This window comes from Gossypium hirsutum, chromosome A10, assembly GCF_007990345.1.
Source record: "Gossypium hirsutum isolate 1008001.06 chromosome A10, Gossypium_hirsutum_v2.1, whole genome shotgun sequence".
Taxonomy (NCBI): domain Eukaryota; kingdom Viridiplantae; phylum Streptophyta; class Magnoliopsida; order Malvales; family Malvaceae; genus Gossypium; species Gossypium hirsutum.
The window spans coordinates 22,087,692-22,109,482 of NC_053433.1; the positions used below are offsets into that span (position 1 = coordinate 22,087,692).

General features: G+C 33.1%; 3 protein-coding genes across 4 annotated transcripts; 1 reads left to right on the forward strand and 2 right to left on the reverse strand.

Annotated features, from left to right (window-relative positions):
- Positions 1 to 13,515: 13,515 nt before the first annotated feature.
- On the reverse strand, positions 13,516 to 15,152 carry LOC107895769 (divinyl chlorophyllide a 8-vinyl-reductase, chloroplastic). Its single transcript, XM_041078985.1, has one exon. The coding sequence runs from the start codon at positions 14,928 to 14,930 to the stop codon at positions 13,695 to 13,697; it is 1,236 nt and encodes a 411-aa protein (XP_040934919.1). The 5' UTR covers positions 14,931 to 15,152; the 3' UTR covers positions 13,516 to 13,694.
- A 228-nt stretch (positions 15,153 to 15,380) lies between these two features.
- On the forward strand, positions 15,381 to 17,309 carry LOC107897549 (uncharacterized). 2 transcript variants are annotated; one of them, XM_016823037.2, is made up of 5 exons: positions 15,409 to 15,600; positions 15,694 to 15,831; positions 16,048 to 16,296; positions 16,522 to 16,821; positions 17,156 to 17,309. In XM_016823037.2, exons 1-4 carry the CDS (start codon positions 15,529 to 15,531, stop codon positions 16,777 to 16,779), a joined length of 717 nt encoding a protein of 238 aa, XP_016678526.1. In that variant the 5' UTR covers positions 15,409 to 15,528; the 3' UTR covers positions 16,780 to 16,821; positions 17,156 to 17,309. The 2 variants fall into 2 exon arrangements, with proteins under 2 accessions (XP_016678525.1, XP_016678526.1); XM_016823036.2 differs by having other exon boundaries at positions 15,381 to 15,600; positions 16,522 to 17,309.
- Positions 17,310 to 18,189: 880 nt separating this feature from the next.
- LOC107897548 (uncharacterized) lies at positions 18,190 to 20,586 on the reverse strand. The gene is made up of 9 exons (XM_016823035.2): positions 20,341 to 20,586; positions 20,155 to 20,237; positions 19,754 to 19,926; positions 19,443 to 19,536; positions 19,216 to 19,326; positions 19,020 to 19,109; positions 18,812 to 18,897; positions 18,619 to 18,683; positions 18,190 to 18,496 (listed from the first exon to the last, which is right to left on the reverse strand). The coding sequence occupies exons 1-9, from the start codon at positions 20,492 to 20,494 to the stop codon at positions 18,387 to 18,389; spliced, it is 966 nt and encodes a 321-aa protein (XP_016678524.1). The 5' UTR covers positions 20,495 to 20,586; the 3' UTR covers positions 18,190 to 18,386.
- Between the last annotated feature and the right edge of the window lie 1,205 nt (positions 20,587 to 21,791).

Genomic DNA, 21,791 nt, shown 5'->3' on the forward strand with positions numbered 1-21,791 from the left:
AGTTTTGAAGAATTGAAAAAGTTATTAACTGAAGCACTAGTGTTGGTACAACCCGAATTAGGTAAAGAATTTGTGGTGTATAGTGATGCTTCTCTAAATGGTTTGGGGTGTGTACTCATGCAAGAAGTAAAAGTGGTGGCTTATGCTTCGAGGCAGTTAAAACCTCATAAGAGGAATTATCCTACTCACGATTTGGAATTGGCTGCAGTGGTGTTTGCTTTGAAGATTTGGCAACATTATTTGTATGGTGAAAAGTGCCGAGTATATACCGATCACAAAAGTCTTAAATACTTGATGTCACAAAAAGACTTGAATTTGAGACAGCGAAGATGGTTGGAGTTATTGAAAGATTATGAGCTTGTTATTGATTATCATCCGGGAAAAGCGAATGTGGTTGCCGATGCTTTAAGTAGAAAGTTGTTGTTTGCTTTGAGAGTTATGAACACTCAGTTGAAAATGTCAGATGACGGTTCGATTCTAGCAGAGTTAAGAGCAAGACCGATGTTTTTACAAGAGATTTCTGAAACTCAGAAAAATGATCAAGATTTGCTAGCCAAAAGAAAACAGTGTGAAGCTGATACGGGATCAGATTTCAGAATTGGTTCTGATGGGTGCTTAATGTTTAAAGATCAGATTTGTGTACCGAAGAATGAGGAATTGATTCAAAAGATCCTACAGGAAGCATATAGTGGTTATTTCTCGATTCATCCGGGTAGTACGAAAATGTATAATGACTTGAAGAAAATGTATTGGTGGAATAGAATGAAAAGAGATATATCAGAGTTTGTGTCCAAATGCTTAATTTTTCAACAGGTGAAAGCTGAACACCAAGTACCTTCAGGATTACTCCAGCCTATTATGGTTTCTGAATGGAAATGGGATCGGATTACTATGGATTTTGTTTCAGGATTGCCATTGACTCCGGGAAAGAAAGATGCCATCTGGGTAATAGTTGACAGATTAACTAAGTCGGCTCATTTTATCCCGGTACGTACGGATTATTCTCTTAACAAGTTGGCTGAACTGTATATTAGAGAAATTGTTAGATTACACGGAATACCATTATCGATTATTTCAGATAGAGATCCAAGGTTTACCTCGCGGTTTTGGCAAAAGTTGCAAGACGCATTAGGTACGAAGTTAAATTTCAGTACTACTTTTCATCCACAAACTGATGGACAATCAGAAAGAATAATTCAGATTCTTGAAGATATGCTTAGATGTTGTGTATTGGAATTTCAAGGAAGTTGGGAAAGATACTTACCGTTGGTGGAATTTGCTTACAATAATAGTTATCAGACGAGCTTGAAAATGGCACCTTATGAAGTATTATATGGTCGTAAGTGTCGAACGCCATTGTATTGGACTAAACTCAAGGAAAATCAGATTTATGGAGTTGATCTAATAAAAGAAACTGAAGAAAAAGTGAAGATAATTCGAGATTGTTTGAAAGCTGCTTCAGATAGACAGAAATCTTATGCAGACCTAAAGCGAAAGGACATTGAATTTCAAGTTGGTGATAAAGTATTTTTAAAGGTGACTCCGTGGAAGAAAGTCCTTAGATTTGGACGGAAGGGCAAATTAAGTCCGCGTTTTGTTAGGCCGTATGAAGTAATTGAAAAAGTTGGACCGGTAGCATATCGGCTAACATTACCACCTGAATTAGAGAAGATTCATGATGTGTTCCACGTATCTATGTTACGTCGGTATCGTTCGGATCCTTCACATGTAGTTTCACCGACAGAAATTGAACTACAACCAGATATGACCTACGAAGAAGAACCGATTAAGATTTTAGCTCGAGAGGTCAAACAACTAAGGAATAAAAATGTTGCACTTGTGAAGGTGTTGTGGCAAAGGCATGGAGTAGAAGAAGCTACATGGGAATCCGAAGAAACTATGAGAAATCAATACCCACATCTGTTTACTGGTAAGATTTTCGAGGACGAAAATCCTTAAAGGGGGGAGAGTTGTAATATCCCGAATTAGGGCCTAATCGGAATAGTGGTTTCGTGACCATAAATCCGAGATAGAAATAATTATTTTATAATTATTTTTAGGTTTATGATATGATTGCATGATTGTGTGAAAATTTCGTGATGAAATTCTATGCCTAAAGTGCTTAAATTGAAAGTAGGGACTAAATCGAATAAGTTGCAAAATTTGCATTCTAGAAGTTTTTAGTATGAAATTGTTTTGGAATATTAATGAGGAGGTCTTAAATAGCAATTTGACCAATTTTAAGTTCATGGACAAAATTAGGACATGGAAGGAATTTTTGGAAAGTTTAGTAGTAAGGGTATTTTGGTCATTTAGTTATTAAAATGAATTAAAAACAAAATTAAAAGCCAATTTTTGTCCATCTTCTTCATTAGGCCTAAATTTCAAGGGTTCTCCATAGCTAGGGTTTGTTTCAAGCTTCCAAGCTCCATAGTAAGTGATTCTAAGCCCCGTTTTTAATGATTTTTACGATTTTGAGATTCCGGTAACTCGATAAAGCTTATGTTAGCAATAATTTAACCTAGGGTTTATATTTGGAAAAATACCCATAGGTGAAATTTGTGTATTTTGATGTTTTATGATAGAATATGAAGTTTTAAATTATGTTAGACAACTTGTGCTACTCGATTTTAAGCAAAAACGAGTAAAAGGGCTTAATCGTTAAAAATACCTAATAGTCACAAGTACATGTTAGAGTGAGAATTTGATGTTGCCATAGAAAAGAAAAGTGATCAGCATATTGTAAAACATAATAATAAGGAATAAATTTTAATCCCGAGCCTAGGGGCAAAAATGTAAATATGCAAAAGTTTAGGGGTAAAATTGTAATTTTGCCAAAATTTGAGTTAAGGATTAATTTGATAATGTGAGTATTAAATAAGCTAAATGTGTTATTTTAGATCAAGAAAGACGTGGAATCGACCTCAATCGAGGAAAAGAAAAGATTGTGGACTAAATTGCAAAATCTTTGTATTTTGGTACCAAGGTAAGTTCATGTGTAAATAATGTGTCATAATGGTTATTTTTAAGTTATTGATGTCAATTATATGTTATGCTGAATTTTATTATGAAATGTATGCTTTGTGGTTAATTTCAAATAATATGTAAATTATGTGAACTACTTGTTAAATATAATTGTTACCGAGTATTGATTTCGGCATTCTACGGAAGACGGCAAGGATAAGTGTTCGAGGAAAAATCCCGTTTGAACCTTAGGAATAGATTAGGATACAAGTGACATGTCACTAGGATGATTGAGCATCCGAACTCGTTGAGTTGAGTCCGAGTTCACTTATGGATGCGAATGTCCGAACTCGTTGAGTTGAGTCCGAGTTCGCTTATGGGCGGGTTACATGATTGCTTGATTGCATATATGGCACTTATGTGCAAGTTATCCATGTATCCGAATTATATTCCGATGTGTTCAACAGGTAAAGTTCTACTCAATGGAGGAATATTCGAGATGTAAAGAGAAGTATTGGTGAGTGATGTGAAATGGTTATTTTGGACAGGTATGTATTTAACCCTCGGGTTGAGTATTGATACAACCACGATAAGGTAATAAGATGATGAAAAATGATTAAAAATGTGATATGTGTTTTAGTGATACATGCTAATGTTGATTGGTATGACTGTTTGTTATGTTACTTATTATTTGCATATGAACTTACTAAGCATTTATGCTTACTCCCTCCTTCTTACTCATTGTAGTTTTGGACAAGCCAGCTCAGGAGTCGAGATAGGTCAAAGGCTCAGTCACACTATCCGGAAGACTTTTGGTAATGGCTTGTAAATTCAAGTATGGCATGTATAGCAATATATTTTTTTTGTGTAAATGATCTTATGGTATGGTGATGGAATGGTTGAGGAAATGCTTGATAATGATAAATTATGAAAATATTTAGTTTAGATTATATTTGATGTTAAGGAAAATTATTAAGATACTTAGTGCATAAAAACTCATAAAAGGGATGAAATTTGCCATAAACAGAATACTGCAGCAACACTGACGCGAGTTTAAAAAATTACTAAAAATCATATAAATTGAACTTGGTGATGGAATACATGTCAAATTGAAGCTTATTATGTCTAGTTTCACATGAAACAAATGAAACAGGTAAAGGAATTATATGTTACAAGATATTTGAATTTTAGTGAAACAGGGTCATAGCAGTTTCTGAATCCCCTGTTCAAACTTTAGAAATTCACCATAAATTGTAAAGATATAATTAGGTAGTGTATTTTATATTCTAAGAATCCTTATTGAGTCTAGTTTCATTAAAAAGAAACCTCATAGTCATATGGATTTTTTACAGAGAGAAATGTGGTTCGTAGTAAACAGATGTCAGACCAGTCAAGTTCTGAAACAGGGGTAACTTTAACTAATAAACTGTACTAATTGGACGAACCAAAAATTCTAGAAAAAAATTATTAGATAGGTATATGAGTCTAGATTTAGGGAAAATTTACGGATCTTGATTTCGAGTTTTGTAACTCGAGATATGATTTTTCTTGTGACTGTGATGCAAGTAGCTTAAAAGCTGTGAATGTAGAAATAAATAATCCAAAGTTCTAAATATGTTAAATTAAGCTTAGTAACACCTCATACTCGACTCCGGCGACGGTCTCGGGCATGGGGGCGTTACATATACTTATTTCATTTATCTATCTTCTTAATTATTTCATACAACTATTTTGTACATATATTTCCATATGACCAATTCCTGTAAACATTTCACACAACCATTTTGTATAACCAATTCATATAACCATTTGTCATCTGGTACATATTACCTGAATATTATTGTTCAACAGATATCTTGGCGTCTCTTTTCCACGATCTTATTTATCTTCGACATGATGCCATAATATCTTTCAACCATGGTCTTATTCATTTCATGTCACGTTGCCATGGTATCTTTCAACCATGGCCTTATTCATTTTCCCGTCATGTTGCCATGGTATCTTTCAACCCTGGTCTTATTCATTTCATGTCAGGTTGCCATAGTATCTTTCAACCATGGTCTTACACATTTCATATCAGGTTGCCATGGTATCTTTCAACCATGGTCTTACATATTTCATATCATGTTGCCATGGGATCTTTCAACCATGGTCTTACACATTTCATATCAGGTTGCCATGGTATCTTTCAACCATGGTCTTACATATTTCATTTCAGGGAGCACACTCCCGCGAACCTCATTCTTACAGTGGGATTAACAGTCCAGGCTAAATCCCCTGCAACGACAATTACTCTAATGAGCTTGGATCTGAATTACCAGTCCAGGCTAAATTCAGACCCTAATTCGGATTACCCGTCCGGGCTAAATCCGTTTTCCACATATTCTTCAGGAGGGCTATATCAGGATAGGATCACTCGTCCGGGCTAGATCCTTTTTACCGTCAATTCCTTTTTAGAGATCCATCGAAATTTCCTTTCATTCAACCAGGATTTCTTCCTATTTCCATACAATGAACATTCAAATTATTTTCACATCAATAACATACATTTCAAGTATTTAAGAATATAATTCAAGTTACATGAACTTACCTAGCGAAATTACAGAAATATCAAGATTTAGGGGCATTTTGGTAATTTACCATTTTCCCGATTTTCACTCAATCTTAAATTGACAATTTCATTCAATTTATTAATTTAGATAATAAAACAATTCATTCCCTTCAATTTGGTCATTTTTGACATTTTTACAAAATTGCCCCCTGAAGTTTTACTTTTATTCAATTTAGTCCTTAAGCCTAAAACATGCAAATTAGCCATGCTAGCTGGATATTCAAATTCATATATATTTTCCTCCTCCTCCTCTCCATTCCACATCCTTAATATATATAACACACTTGTAAGTAACATCATCTATAATTTTTATTATTTACTTTTATGAATATTCAAGCTGTCCATCTGTGTCATAGTCACTAAATTATTTATATCTGGAGCTATGGAACTCCAAATTAAGATCCACTAATTTTCCCTGAAACTAGACTCAATAATCTTTAATTTCATACTTTGTTCATCTTGTAATTTTATTTCTACAATTTATGGTGATTTTTCAAAGTTAGTCTACTGCTTCTATCCAATATTGTTTTAGTGCAAGCTGTTTATTACCATTTTTCCCTTAAGCTTTAATAAATAACAATTTCGTCCCTACTCAATTAGCCTCTCAATTGAGCTGATTTTTTCTCAATTAACACTTTATTCTATCACTTTAAACTACTTTACAACTTTTGGAAATCATAATTTCAGCACTAGACTTTAATTCCAAACATTTTCACAATTAGGTCCTAACTAATTCATTCACTTTACTAACTTAATTCATACTCTATTTCTATTCAAGTTCCATCTCAACTCAAATTTAACTACTAAATTTTCAGCTTATTTAACTAGTTTCAAAATTTCCTCAAATTAGCCCTTCAACATAAAATTTATGAATTACTTTACAATTCAATCCTTATTTCATTTCTAACTTGAATTTCTATCAATTTAACCCTTATTTCATCATTTTACTCAACATGAACATTATCTAGAAATGTGATAATTTTCAAAATATCAACTTAATTTCATCAAAATCTTATTCCAAAGCTTCTAAAACATCAAAATTAAGTAAAAATGGCTAAATTGACTTACCTATTAAACTTCCAAGCTTCACACCTTTAATTTTCCCTTTTATTCTTTCTTTTCTCTTTTTCTTTCTTTCCTTCCCCTGCATTCTGTTTCGTTTTCTTTGTTTCTTCATTTCTATCCCTTTTTTTTTCTTTATTTCCTTTTTATATATATATATACACATATGTATTTATACTTAAATAATAAGTATTATTTATATATTCATGTGTATATTATTAGCACATTTGTATTTATTTATAACCATACATTTGGCATTATTTAATATATTTATCATATAAAATCTTATAAAATAATTATTTAATTAATAAATATCTTTTATAAAATAATAAATATATATTATAATTAAAATCTAAGTAAGATTTTTACTTTATATGCCGCCTCACTTATTCTAAATGGCATAATTGTCATTTTGGTCCCTTTTTATTTTCTTTTAATCTATAATTAAACTTTCACACTTTATTCAATTTAATCCTTTTATCCAATTATCCTTAATTAAGCTAAATTCACTTAATTAAACTCTAATTAATCACTCAATTAACTTTTTAAATATTTTTGATAAATATTTACAGATCCATTTTTTAGTAATGGAGACTTGAAAATACACTTTTCCGATAACCATAAAATTCGGGTTATTACAGACAGGGTCTTACACGAAATCAGATACAATGCCGATGTCCCAGACATGGTCTTATACGTAAATCTCAATCGAGGCTTGTGTCCTTGACATGGTCTTACACGATATCTCAGATAGATGTTAATGTTCCTTTAGAAGTATACAGAGCTTTTCGGATACTAACATATTATCAGACTTTACTCAAAAGATATTCATCAGGCTCTCAAGGCCATCCAATACAGATTACAATTTATATATGTGGAAATTAGTAAATTTAACACATAATTGTAATTTGACTTACCTTGGACGAAATTCGGATGAAACGAGTCGACTATTCAACTATTTTGGACTTCCCTCGATCTAAGTCCGATTTTCTTTGTTCTTGATCTAATACAATCATTCATTTCATTCAAAAGTAATCCATGAACACATATTTAGGGCACTTTGCATTTTAGCCCTTACATTTTCATACTTTGACAATTTAGTACATTTTTCACAAAATTACAAATATGCAAAATTCACCAAGACTATAGCTTGGCCGAATATACATGGCTTCCATACCAGCCCAAATAACATATTTAATTCACAATTTAGTCCTTCAAAACCTCATTTTCACAAATTAGCCCAAATAGTTCTATTTCATCAAAATTCAAAGACAAAACTTATAAATCATCTACCAAGCCTTTATAATTCATCCAAAAACATTACAAAACTCATGATATCAACAATGGCATTTGATGAAATATTTAACAGAAACATAAATTCAGACATGGGCTTGGTAGAACACGAAGCAACGATCACAGAAACGTAGAAATTATCAAAAATCGAACAAATTTCATACCTCAATTGATGCTTGCAGGTTCCGAAACCCTAAAGCTCCTTTGTTTCTTTTATTTGTCCTTTTTTTTTCGGCAAACACTACCCATTATGAACACATTTCATGTTTTATTTTTTTTAATTATACATTATAAGCCATTTTCCAATTTTGCCCCTTTTTATAACAAATAAAAATTCCATCCACTAGTGTCCATACTTGTTCATGCATTAGTACAATGGTCCATTTGACATGCAAGGACCTTTATTATAAAAGCCAATCCAAATAGGTGCTTTAAACTTTAGCACACAACTTTTACACTTTACGCAATTTAATCCTTTTTCATAATTAAGCACAGAAATAGACAAATTAAATCATAGAAATTTCGTAGATATAAATTCACATATCACAGACACAGAAAATAATATTAAAATATTTTTCTAGAATCGGTTTCGTGGTCTCGAAACCACCGTTCCAACTAGGGTCGAAACCAGACTATTACACATCTTTCTAATTTCTTTCATAGATTCTACTTTAGGTGTAGTTGCAACGGAAACTGGTGGTGTAGCTTGTGCTAGGCGAACCACTTCTAATTATGGTTGCTAAGGTTTTTGAGGTTGGGTCGCTTGAGTATTCCCCATAAACTGGCCAAACATCTGTGTCATCATCGTAAAGAGAACATTCCTGAAAGCATTTCTAGCAGCTCCTAGACTAGCTGCAGATGCCTGTTCAGGAACCGCAGACACATAACTCTCAATTTCTTCTCCAGTCACATCTCTAGATCTTTTGGACATCTTTTTTTTCAACATTACAAAAGAATTCATATTAGTTTAACACACATAGGGACTAAGCCAGAGGCGTATCATGTATGATAGGGTATGGCACAACCTTTGTTTTTTCGAGAATCGGCTAAACCTTAGCTCTAATAGCAAACTTGTATGATAGGATCCGAGTTTGGTGTGTTACTAATTGAAATCAAATTAACTCCAAAACATTTTTGGTAGAAGTTTTAAAATTTTATAAAGTTATAAATATAAATCATTTGATAGTTGTTGCTTTACTCAATTTAAATGGAACCATTAATAGTTTAAATAATACTCAAGCCATTTTGGCGTATAAGTGAAAATATAATAATTTCATTAAGCAAAATATATTAATTTAAAACTTCATATTGATACTTAATAGAAGTATTATAAAATAGTCTTATCAAAACAGAAGTTCTTTATACAAATCATTTCCAAAATACTTTAATGTGCCACCCCCACGAGTCATGCGTGATACAAACACAAAGCAGTTGGCTCACGATAAAAGTAACATTCTGGAGTAGTCCTTCTAACAAAGGCTTCCTTCAATCAGCAAGCCTGAAAAGGAGAAAGGGTAACAGAGTAAGTTTCATGTTTGAAGGAAAGTGATTCTCAAAGTAAAGTTACATTATTAAAAAAATTGATGTTTTTAACATATCAAACACGATAATCATTCTCCTACCAATTAAATTCTTAAAATGTAGTCTAAAATTAAGTATATTTTCTTTCAAATTTAATGCAAGTGTTGACTACTTCTCTCTAGTTTTTATTTGAAGAAAAAAATAATTTGATCACAATTTTCAAAATTTATATTTGCATACAATTATTTAATTTTCACAACTTTCAAGATTCCTATTTACATACAATCATTTAATTTTTAACAATTAATAAAAAAAATTGATTAGAAATTCCAAGGTTTTTACAATTATTTGATTCTTAATAACTATATATATTTCTAGATTAAGAAAATTAACACTTTTAAGCTTTAATAATTTCACCCTAGCTGTCTTTTCTTTTGATGCAATTGCATTGAGAAAAAAATTATGATTGTAACATCCCTTACTCGTATTTAATGCCGGAATAGGGTACAAGGCATTACCAGATGTAAATGCAAACAAATACACAAAATCGGACCATAAAATTTCATTCCAATTAAGGTCATTCAAACATATACACAACATCCCTTATACGGGCCTACAAGTCCCAAGTCATGCATTGGAAGGGATTTAGGACTAAACCGGAAACTTCCAGAATTTTTATAACACTTAGAAAATTTTCATGTGTTGGAGAGTCACACGCTCGTGTGGGTAGGCAACGTGGTCACACACGCCCGTGTGGCTTGGGACACGCCCGTGTCCTCAGCCCGTGTAACTCTCTGAGTATGACATCATCAACCAAATAAGGTCACACGGCCAAGGCACATGTCTGTGTCCTCAGGTCGTGTGGTGAATTAAATTCCAAAATCAGGTACAGACTTCACCCGGCCTGGGCATACGTCTGTGTTCCGAAACTGTGTCCATCACACGACCGAGACACACGGTCGTGTCTCTGCTCGTGTGTTTACTACTGGGCATTCTATTTTGCATTAATTAGGGTGCAGGGGACACACGGTGGGACCACACCCCCATGGGGCAAGCCGTATATCACACACGGCCTAAACACACGTCCATGTGTCTACCCATGTGCACAACTTTAAGGCTATTTTCTAAGCCAATTGTCACCCTTAATTATACAAACACGTATATAGCCTCAATGACATTTAAACACTCATAAACATAGCTCATGTGTGACAACTTCTCATCACAATATACCTGTTTAAAACACCCTATTATGGCAATGCATATCTTACCAACACTCATACACCAATAAGCAATATTTCTTGGACTTGCATGCATCATTTTCATACCAACTTATACACACTCATGACATTCATCAAGATTCAATCATCAATATCCATAAGCCATATCATAATGGAATTGGCACATACATACATAGATGAATAGGTTTACAACTTAACAATCATCATGAGCCATATCTCCTGGCCATACACAAAATGATTCAACTATCATTATAAGCCAACACATTTGGCTAGACCAATATGACATATAATAAAAAGACCAAGTCCCTATACATGCCATATTCAAAATGTTGAGACTAACTATACCCAAAATATCCAATTGATAGTGTGAACGAACCTCCGACGTCCCTTGATACTCAAGCTAGCTTGGCTATACTAAAAGGAAATGGAAATGAGAAAGGGTAAGCACAAAGCTTAGTAAGTTTGCATGTAATTAATAAGCAATAAAAATATGCATTTTCTTACACATACATAACAAACTTAAATCATCTCGTTTTCAACAATCATGGTAGTCATATCCTATCTCATTTAAGTTATATAAGGTTCAATAGAACATCAAGATCGTAATGCCTTCATTCTTATCTTACCGAAGTCTTATCATTTTACAATCTAAATAACTACAAGCTTGGTGTACATACCTATACCCTTTCAATATGATTATACATCGTCATTTCTTTGACACATCATCGGGCTACCCGTTGAACCACTTGGAATACTAAAGATACTTGGAATTACCATACACAATAAGATGCCAATGCCATGTCCCAGACATGGTCTTACATGGGATCTCACTTATATGCCATATCCCAAATATGGTCTTATACGAATTCTCATTTCGAAGCCATGTCCCAAACGTAGTCTTACACGAAATCTCGTATCAACGCCATATCCCAGATATGGTCTTACATGATAACTCATACTGATGCCGATGTCATATCCTAGATATGGTCTTATACAGGATCTCATCAACCCAAATGTCATACTACTTGTACCCTAAATATTCCTAAGGTTCAACCGGCTTTTATCACCTCGAATATTTATCGAACAACACCAATAATATTCACAAAAAACAATTATAAAATTCATATAACATTAAATGCTAAATTCATAATAAAAAGTTGTATCAATCACTCACAAACTTACCTCGGTACAAAATATGGACAACTAGTTCGATTTAGTCCAAGATCTTGCTCTTTCCTCGATCTAGGCCCGAACTCCATTTTTCTTGATCTATAATAGTAAATTCCACTTATTTAATTATCACATTATTAAAAATAGCCCATAAATCATATTTTGGAAAAATTACAATTTTGTCCCTAAACTTTCACATAATTATAATTTAGCCTCTAGGATCGTAAAATGATTTTTATCAAATTTCCTCACTACCGAAGCCTAGTCGAACCTTTATTAAACTTATAACAGCTCACAATTTCAGTCATTCTACACATTTACCACCTATTTTACAACTTTTACAAAAAGGTCCTCTTTAGGTGTTTTCATGAAAATCACTTAAAAAAAGTTGTTTATTTAACAACCAAGATTCATTTTATTCCATAAAAATTTAGTAAACAACATTAATGCTCTCATGGCAAAACCTTAAACTTTCAACCATAATGTAAAATAGTCCCTTCATTAGTTAGATTAAGCTATAAGGGTTCCAAAAAACACAAAAATCAACAAAAATAATCATCAAAATGACTTACATGTAGGGGTTTATTGCGCTGAAAATTTTCAAGGTCCCATGGGGGTTTTTCACTTCAATTTTCAGTGGAAAAGATGGAGAAGAAAGATGACTCTAGTTTTATTTTTTTTATTCATTTAGCTAATGTCATCAAATACCAAATCTACTCAATTTTTGACTTTTTGATTTTTCATTTATTACTCTTCATGTACAGCCATACACATATATAATGGCCTAATTACTCATTAAGGACCTCAACTTTTAAGTTCATAGCTATTTAACACCTTTAGCTAATAGAATGCAACTTTCGCATTTTACGCGATTTAGTTTTTTTCCTCAAATTGAGCTATTAAACAAAAAAAATTAGCTCATGAAATGTTTACACATACATATTCACATGCTATAAACACTAAAATTAATATTAAAATAATTTTACAATTTTGGATTTGTGGTTCCGAAATTACTGTTCCGACTAGGCCGAAAATCGGGATGTTACAATGATATTTATTGAATTTTGTTTGTTCAAAAATATTAATAGGAGATAAATTGGGATTTTAAAATTCTTCTTCTAAAATAAGAAAAATAGTAGAAAAGATTGATATAATCAATTTCTAGTGCTTGAGCCTCGAACGTCTTCTTCCACTACTTTAGGTGTACCCGTTAAAGATTTTATTAATTCACTATATGAATAACTAGCTTTCAATAACAATGTATATTCTTTAAATCCTCTATATTTTACTTAAGGTAAGATAAGAAACTTTTTTTATCTTTTTATAATGGCTAAGATAGAGCCACCGTAATTTTATGGCTCAACTAGAAAACATTTCCCTTGTACAAAGGTAAGGGTGTTTGGTTTAAACAAAAGAACTATCTTTAAAGTAGGTGTTTACAATGTGTAAGAATGATGCTCTCTAAAATATTTATAAGAGAAAGATAAAAAAACATGCACTAAAGTGATTTCTTTTGATTGTGTGTCTCTTGCTTCTTGGAGTGTTCTTCCTTCTTGATTTCCTTTGAATATCATCTTCCATTTAGAAAATACACAAAATTTTCATGTTTTTATGATGGTACAGATAGAAGTAAAAGATCATTCATGTTGCACACAATTAAGACAATAGAAACAATTCTTTATATTCCATAACAATGGCAGTTTCCAAGGTAAAATCTTTACAAATACAATGTGGGATTCACTAGTTTTAGATGTTTTTTAAGGTTAGGGAAAGCTGCTTATACCTCAAGTCATGTTCTAATACAAAACTGGTTCATTCAATGAAGCAATCAGCTTTCAAAAGATGGATTGTTCACCTAATTCCTGACCAGCCATCCCTTCCCTCAGCACTCTCGCGAAGAACTCTTCCAACGTATTGGTTCCATAGCTTGGTGTTTTCTCGGCACTGTATTCTCCGGTTTCGGGATCCAAAATCAACATACTTTCGGCAGCGTAATATCTCCCGATTTTACCGAACTCGGCGGCATCTTCCATTGAAGGGAAGATCTTAACAAGGAAGTCGAGAATCCCAATGGCAAAGTCCATGATCCCAATAGGCACTTTCAAGAACTTTGGTTCCTTCCCTACAAGCTTAAACAACATCTCCCCTTGCTCCAGTGGTGTCAATGCCTTCCCCGGACCGCCTATCGGCAAAATCTGATTAATCTTATCCTCTTTCAAAACACAATCTGAAATGAAGGAAGCCAAATCTTGTTCACTAATTGGCTTACAAGCACATAATTTGCCATCACCAAACATCACATAAGGCTTTCCATCTTTCACTAAGTCAACTTGACCCCCTAAACTCTTAAAGAATGCAGTTGGCCTAACAATACTGTAAGTAAACCCGTCATCTCCTTCGGCTTCTTTCATCAATTCGGCCTCAAATTTCAGCTTAGCTCGCTGGAATTCGAGGAGGGGTTTTTGGACACAAATGGCAGATAGCAACACAAAATGTGAAGCCCCAAATTTCTTACCAGCGACAAGGCTGTTCTTTGTAGCTTCGTAATCAATTTTCCATGAATCCTTAACACCACCAGTACGGCTAGCAAGACAAGAGACAACAACATCAATGGGAAACCCTAAATTTTTCACAGAATTCTCCAAAATGTCGAAATTGGTGACATCAGAGAAACATACATTAGCTCCATTTAAATCACTCAAAGTATCTTCCTTGCTGTTTTTGCCTCTAATCCCACTTCTTTCCCTAGCAATGGCTATAACATTAAACCCTCTATTGACCAACTCTTTCACCACAAATTTCCCCATATAACCGGTAGAACCCACCACCAAAACATTGATGTCTTTTGGGTTCTTGTTTCTAAATGAAGCTGATACAGCTGTTTCAACAGGCTTTGTTGCTAAAGCTTTAACAAGTTTAAACCTTTCTACATTAAAGGGTATTGATTTTGAAGTAAAACTAGCTGGTTTTACCTGGATTTGATTGATGAACTGAGAACTGAAACGTGTTTTGTGAGTTCGGGACTTTGGTGAGTGAACAGTGAAGGCATTGAAAGATAAACAAAGTGACATTTTCTTTTACCTAAGAAGAGAAATCTGGGGAAACTGGTCTTTGTCACTCAAAATTAAAGACAGAAAGGGAAAGAAAATGTGGGAACATTTGAGGTGAATGATGAACAAGATTGGAGGTTTCCATGGCCAGTAAAGTTCCTCCAGCTAAAAGAAAAATCTAATGAAGATTGGTGGTGGATAACATTGATGATAGCCCCAGCTGATAAAAGAATTATATAGAATTGCTCGTTTTCTCCATAGATAGTGATAAATATTAATTTCATCCCCCTAACTTTTCAAACTTTCTTTCTTAGTCCCTGGGCCCAATGGGCTGTCTGTGGCCAAGAAATGAAAAGGCCTTTTTATATATGTATATGTAGTGTTATAAATATTAGGCCCAAAAAGACCATTTGAGCCCAGGGACAAATCTTGTAGTTGAAAGCTGAAACGACGCTGTTTCATTCATATTGTTATTATAGGAGTCAATAATAGGTATAACTATCTGATTCTTAACTTCAATATTCACTTGAAGAAGAAAACAAATTCCCATACCAAAAATAAAATTATTTTATCAATCATTAATTTTTATTTTTCAGTTTTAGCCGATAACAAAAAAACCATGAATGAATCTGATTATACATACAGTTCAATCCCAAACGATGTAGCTCTCAAAATTGCTTCTTCCCTTGAGGTAATTTGCTTCCTCTTCATTTCCATCCTTTCTTTTCTTCTTTCTGGGTATCGGTGGAATCTAAACATGGTTTCCGGGTCGTCTGGTTTTTAGGTGACTGATCTTTCCTGCTTGAGTTGTTGTTCTCGGGTGTGGAGGGATTTATGGGGCTCCGATTGTTTATGGGAACCCTTATTTAAACAAAGATGGCCTCTTTTATATGAAGATGTCTTGAAAGTCCCCGACTTCAAGGTGTTTTTTTTTTAAGTTTTATTTATGGTAATTTAGCTTTGGAATTGTTGGTTTTGGCTTAATTGCAATGGGTGTTTCGAGTTCTTTTGCGGTTTATCATTCAAGTTGAAACTGTTAGTGTTGAAGTAAATAAATGTAATTAAATATGTTAGGCAAATTCAATTGTTTGTATTGATATGAAAATTGTTGAGAAAAAAAAATTAAAAATGATGCTAGGGTTGGAGGGGATTTTACATAAAGCAGCACAAGGAGATGAAGGATCAAGCTGATTCGGTTATTAAATTTGTAGAAAATTGTTTGCAATCCGAATCAATCCAGGTCAACGACTATCTGAAAGCGATTGAATGCCAGAAATTGATGGGGTTCGGGTTTAAAGATGTTCAAATGTTGCTGCTCAAACCAAAGCTGAATGTTTTGCTTAACCTGGTTGGACTTCATTACTGCCTTAACATCCTTAAAGTGCCGGTAACTTTTCATGCTTTATGTATTTTTCATGCATTTTTTTCTTGTATGCTTGTTTTGTTTACATCGTGGAATTAGTGTTCTTAGATGGTCACAAGCGCAGCTGAAAGCTAAACCAGCGTGGCTGCTTTTAGATAATGGTTTCTCTATAGATTTTGAATCTGTATTTCTAGATATGTTAATGCTACACATGTTAGAACTAAAAAAATTATGAATGATACCAAGCAGGCTTCGGATGTCATGGAAGCGCTCAAGAGTAGCAACATTAAAAACCGCCAAATTTGTATCAAATGGTGGAAGCTCGGCAGATGGTTCTATGGATTCCGTATGCGGGATGAATTCCATTTTCGATGTCTCTCTCTAGAAGATCTTGCATCGTCAAAAGACGATTTAGACGGGCTGGGGGTGCTTCAACGAGGAGCCATTCATGAGGTTTTACAAGTTCAGATATCCATTGTTAGTTCCAGAAGCAATCCCTGGGCCTAATCAAAGCTCGCAAGCACCAGTTTAAACAATGGGGAGAATAAGGTAAAAGAATCATAGAGGTCTTTGTATTAAGAGTCAGATTATAGTTTGTCCCTTTCAGATTATAGTTTGTCCCTTTTACTCAAAAAATGGATAAATTAATCACTGTATGTTAGATTAAAAAGTAAATTGATGATTCTGTTAAAAATTCAATCGATTTTATCGTTAAAAATTGGTCTTTGTACGACTGTATAAGGAACAAGTGGCATGTCACCCTTTGATTATTTTTTAGTGATACCAATTTTTAACAGTAGAAATGAATGAAAATTTTAATAAAAATGACCAATTTGCTATTTGATATAGTGTACAAGGACTAATTTATTTATTTTTTGTGTAGAGGGATCAAAATGTAATCTGACACTTGGTATAGGAACTTCATGGTATTTTTACAGGGAAAACTATGAATAAATGATCTGCAGATGTACAATGTTTATGTAAGTTAATATTTATATAGATCTATTGCAGACTAATATATAACTTTCTTTTATCAATTTTATTTGCAATTATTTGATCTTTTACTAGCCTTCACACTCTTGGAATTCAATATTATAAGCTTAGGTTACTCGGACTCGTGTTTGATTGATAGAGACAAGAACATGAAACAACAATTTATCAGATTTCAAACAACAATTCAGATTGTTAAAAAACAACACCTAAAATCTGAAGAAAATACAAAAAAAATCAACCCAACAGCATGTTTTTATGAAATACAATAGGCAAAAAGAGCTTCAAGTTCATACAAATGCTGCCTCGAAGACCTTACCTGCAATGGGGCACAGTCAAAAGAGACAATGGAGCTCGAACCGAAGCTTTTCAATGGTAACGGTAGACAGTATAACCGGTAGGTCGCGGTTGCTGCAGGCAGACTGCCATGAGAGCTACGGCTATGACTAAAACAATGAGAAGACCAGTGAAATCTAAGCCACCACCATCATCAGATTCCATGCAACAAAATTTCCCCATTGGAAGTGAACTTCGCTGGTTAAAGCTCAAATCTTGTTTGTTTGTGAGTTTAACATTATGATTGAGATGAAACATATAAAAGATATAGAAGAATCTTGGGATCTGCAAAGTCAACTTTACATGGAATAGTTTATTATTGAAGTCGGTTTCTTGGAACGTAGCCCCAACTCATCTTTAATATTTTAAATTTGTCTCCTTAATTTATTCGTTGCTCTTTGGGGGTCTAAATACTATTTTGCTTCACAAGATTGTCATTAATGGTTTACAAAATCTAAAAACACACTAATTTGTTGTTCTACTCTTTCATAGGACTTGAAAAATATAATTCCAACACCAACATAACTCAAGTATGTCCTGGCGATGTGGATTACGCGAGTGGTTAAAATGGAAGAACAACTCGACTGAAAGTGTTCCAATGTATAATTTTTTTATTAATAAAACTGGTGTGAGTGTTCAGACACTGTATATGAACAAGTATTTGCCAGAACCCATTGGAGAAGTGAAAAAAGAAAAGAGGCACAACAGCATGCAGGCAAAAGATTCCCTAGCAAACTAAATCGAGTTCCTTCCATGATAAATCCCGGCAACGAAGATGAAGGTATGAGTTATTCCGAAACTCCAAGAAAGTGGGCAAAGCTAGGATATTTTGGCTCCCATCCTAATTCCTTACGAGTATTCGAGTTGTTCAACTTCTTGCCCAAAGGATCACTGGTGCCTGCAAGTATACAACATATATCAGATGATGCAAGTTTTACATATCAAAGAACTAGGAGAACCATAACCCCATACCCATATCAAAATATATTCTAAGGTTAAGAAATGTAAATAAGAAACCACCTGTAAAGCCTTGGAACTTTTTGTCAAATTTCCCACTTTTATCAACCAAATCCATTACTTCTTGCCTGCAGAAAAAGTAACAGAGTGTTACCAACTTGAGAAGTCGGCAAAATAAACAATTTCGATCATAAATAGCATTGCAAGAAATATATTGACACAAGTTGTCATATGTGCTATTGTAAAAGAAGACAACCTAGACAAAGGATGATTGTCACAACCCAAGAAAATCCGACCCCGAAGTTTCTTCTTCAGAATAGTGACTGAGAGGGAAGCTGCATCCTGTGACACCAAGTATACAAATCGAAATCAACATTCCAATTACCAAAATGAATTCTGCAAATCTCGAAAGAGAAATTGTCTCTACAAACGAAAAACAAATAGAGATGTAAATGAATTTTCACCTCATAGTGTATAAGATTCAAGATGTGATCAGGACGAGCATCAACGGTCCCCTTATGCAACCAATAGAAATGTGCACCTCTATCCATTTTGTATAAAATGTTAAGGTTATCATGAAAGCAATATCGGTGACATCCACAAGTCTATGAAACATATAAACACCTCTCTTTGGTAATTTAAGTCCAAGAAAAAGGATATATATAGTCCAGCCAACCTAACGACACAACCGTCAAATTCCAGCACCACTTTTTCAGCCTTGAGAAGGGTATCTGTTCTAGGGCTTCTCCCAATCGGCACAGTTGGTGTGTCCTGACAAGAAAACAGATGGTGGTAATGGATATTAATGCATCCCAATATCATGAAAATTTGGAAGAACAATAATAAAGTGTTATAAGCAAACAATGTTTTATGTTAGATGCAAATACCTCATCACAAGGTCCATTGTCATTGCAATCATACGGTGCAGAGCTCGATGTGAATACAAACGAACCTTCACCATTCCAGCTTAAAGCAGCCAATCTGATAGACTCAAAGCCAAATCGATAACACCAACTCAGTTCGTAGAGACTAAATAACCAATCAAGATTTTGCCACAAACAAAAAAAAGGTAAAATTCCAGATCAAAGTAAGTTTTGCCGAAGTTCCTCCTAGCTCCTATATGACTACTACCATACAACACCAACATGGCTAGTGACTAGTGAGTGACAATTCACCATGAAAATCTTTAAAAAGTTACCTAATATCACCAGCATAATCTGGGGTTTTTGAAGGAGGAGCACAAAAAATCACATAGGGGAACTTCTGATCTGTTTTAGTCTCCTTAAAAAATGGATTAATCCCCAGCAAGATTAATTCATTGTGGTGGTCCGTCGTCACAGTCTGCCCGTAAATTTGACATCCTGGATGTTCCTGCTTCCACAAATCATGTAATTCACACATATGACTAAATGGCTAGACCCTACCGATTGAGTTTTAGTTCACTTGGCACCATTGCTAGAAATAGACATTGTAAAAAAGAGCTAAACCCTATCAATTAGCTAATTGTTATCATTATTCAAGAAAACCCTTCAAATTTCAACCTCTGAAACTAAAATGAATGATGATGTTTAGGCAATCAAACAGTTGGTTTGGTTTTACCTCCCTCCATTTTTCAGCCACCAAGCGACCAAGAACACCTGGTCCCACTATTAGCAGATCATTCTCTCCCACCATTGCTTTCCCTGCCACATTCAAACAAAAAAAGAAAAACGAAAATCCCAGATTAAATAAAAGAAAAGTCACCGCAATATGTAAAAAGAAAGCAAAAGGGAATATCAAATAGACCAGAGGTGGAGGAAGCTGAGACTTGAAGAGAAGAAGAAGAGAAGTTGAAACTTTGGAAAATTGGGATTGGTTTCTTGAAAAAGGGTTGAGATGAGGGAGAAATTGAGTTTTTCGACAGAAATATGAAATTACTGACGCAAGAAATGGTTCCCATTTACTTAAAAAAAATGAAATTAAAAGAAAAGGGACTGTGTCTTTCTATTCTGTTCTTTTTTGAACATAGACTGTCTGTCTTACTCTGCCTGTCAATTTTTTATCATTTTATTGGTCCTTTCAGGCAAATACTTAAAGAAAGAGGATTTTCGTTCTTGGTAACCACCAATGATTTTATAACGCGTGGCATGTTGGATTGTTACTTGGTAGTATGTCAGAATCTGATTGGAGGATTTTTCTGTTTACTCTTTTCGATTTTAAAATTTATTTTAATATTTTAATATTTATACCTTGAAAGTTAATTTAAATAGTACTCTTGAAAAGTTTAATTTAAAATTTAAAATTTTAACATCGTTATTAAAAAGTATTTTTAAGAAATAAAATATTTATTTTAAATATTTTATTATCAAGTAATAAATATGTAATTAAATAATATTTAAATTAGTTATTGTTATTATATTTTAGTATGAATATAAAAAATTATTATAACTTGTTAATATTTTAACATATGAAATATAAATTTTAAATATTTTTAAGTAATAAATATTAATTATTTATAAAATTTAATTAGAATATATAAACTATATTTTAAATATTTAAATATAACCATGAAATATTTGTAATTAGTATTTTAAAAAATATTTTTTTATTTTAAATTAATTATTTTAGCACATTTGTAATTAAACACAAAAAAAAGAAAGTACTATGTTATTACAGAAGTAGAAAAGTAATTAAACACCAAAAATACTTTTGGAAGGAAAAAAGCTAAAAATTTTAGTTTATCCTTTTCAGATGTGTTTTTCAAAAGCATGTTTGAAAACTAAAAATTTCAGCCAAAAGCAAGTTATTTAGTACAGTTTTTTTTTCTAAAAGTGTTTTTTGAGCTAGAAGTGTTTTTTTAAGCACTACTAAAAAGGCCCTAAATCTCTATATCAAAGATAAAATAGGTTTTTTAGCTATCAATATTTATAGTCTTCTATCAATTTGGTCATTAAGTACATGAAAATTTTAAAAATTAATTTTTTCATATTTTAAATAAAAATATAAAATTTTAGAAACTTGTAGTTTTTTAAATAAAAAATTATAATTTTTAAAATAATAAACAATTATGAAAAAATAAAAAAAGCTTTAAAATTCAAAAAAATAAAAATAAAATTGATTTTAAGATATAAAAAATTCTAAAATTCAATGTTATCTAAATCGGATTGAACTAATGGTTGACCTACGAATGGTACAAATTGGTTGAATTGTGCTAAAAAATTGGTTGAAACTGCAATTGAACTGATTTCGAATTGATC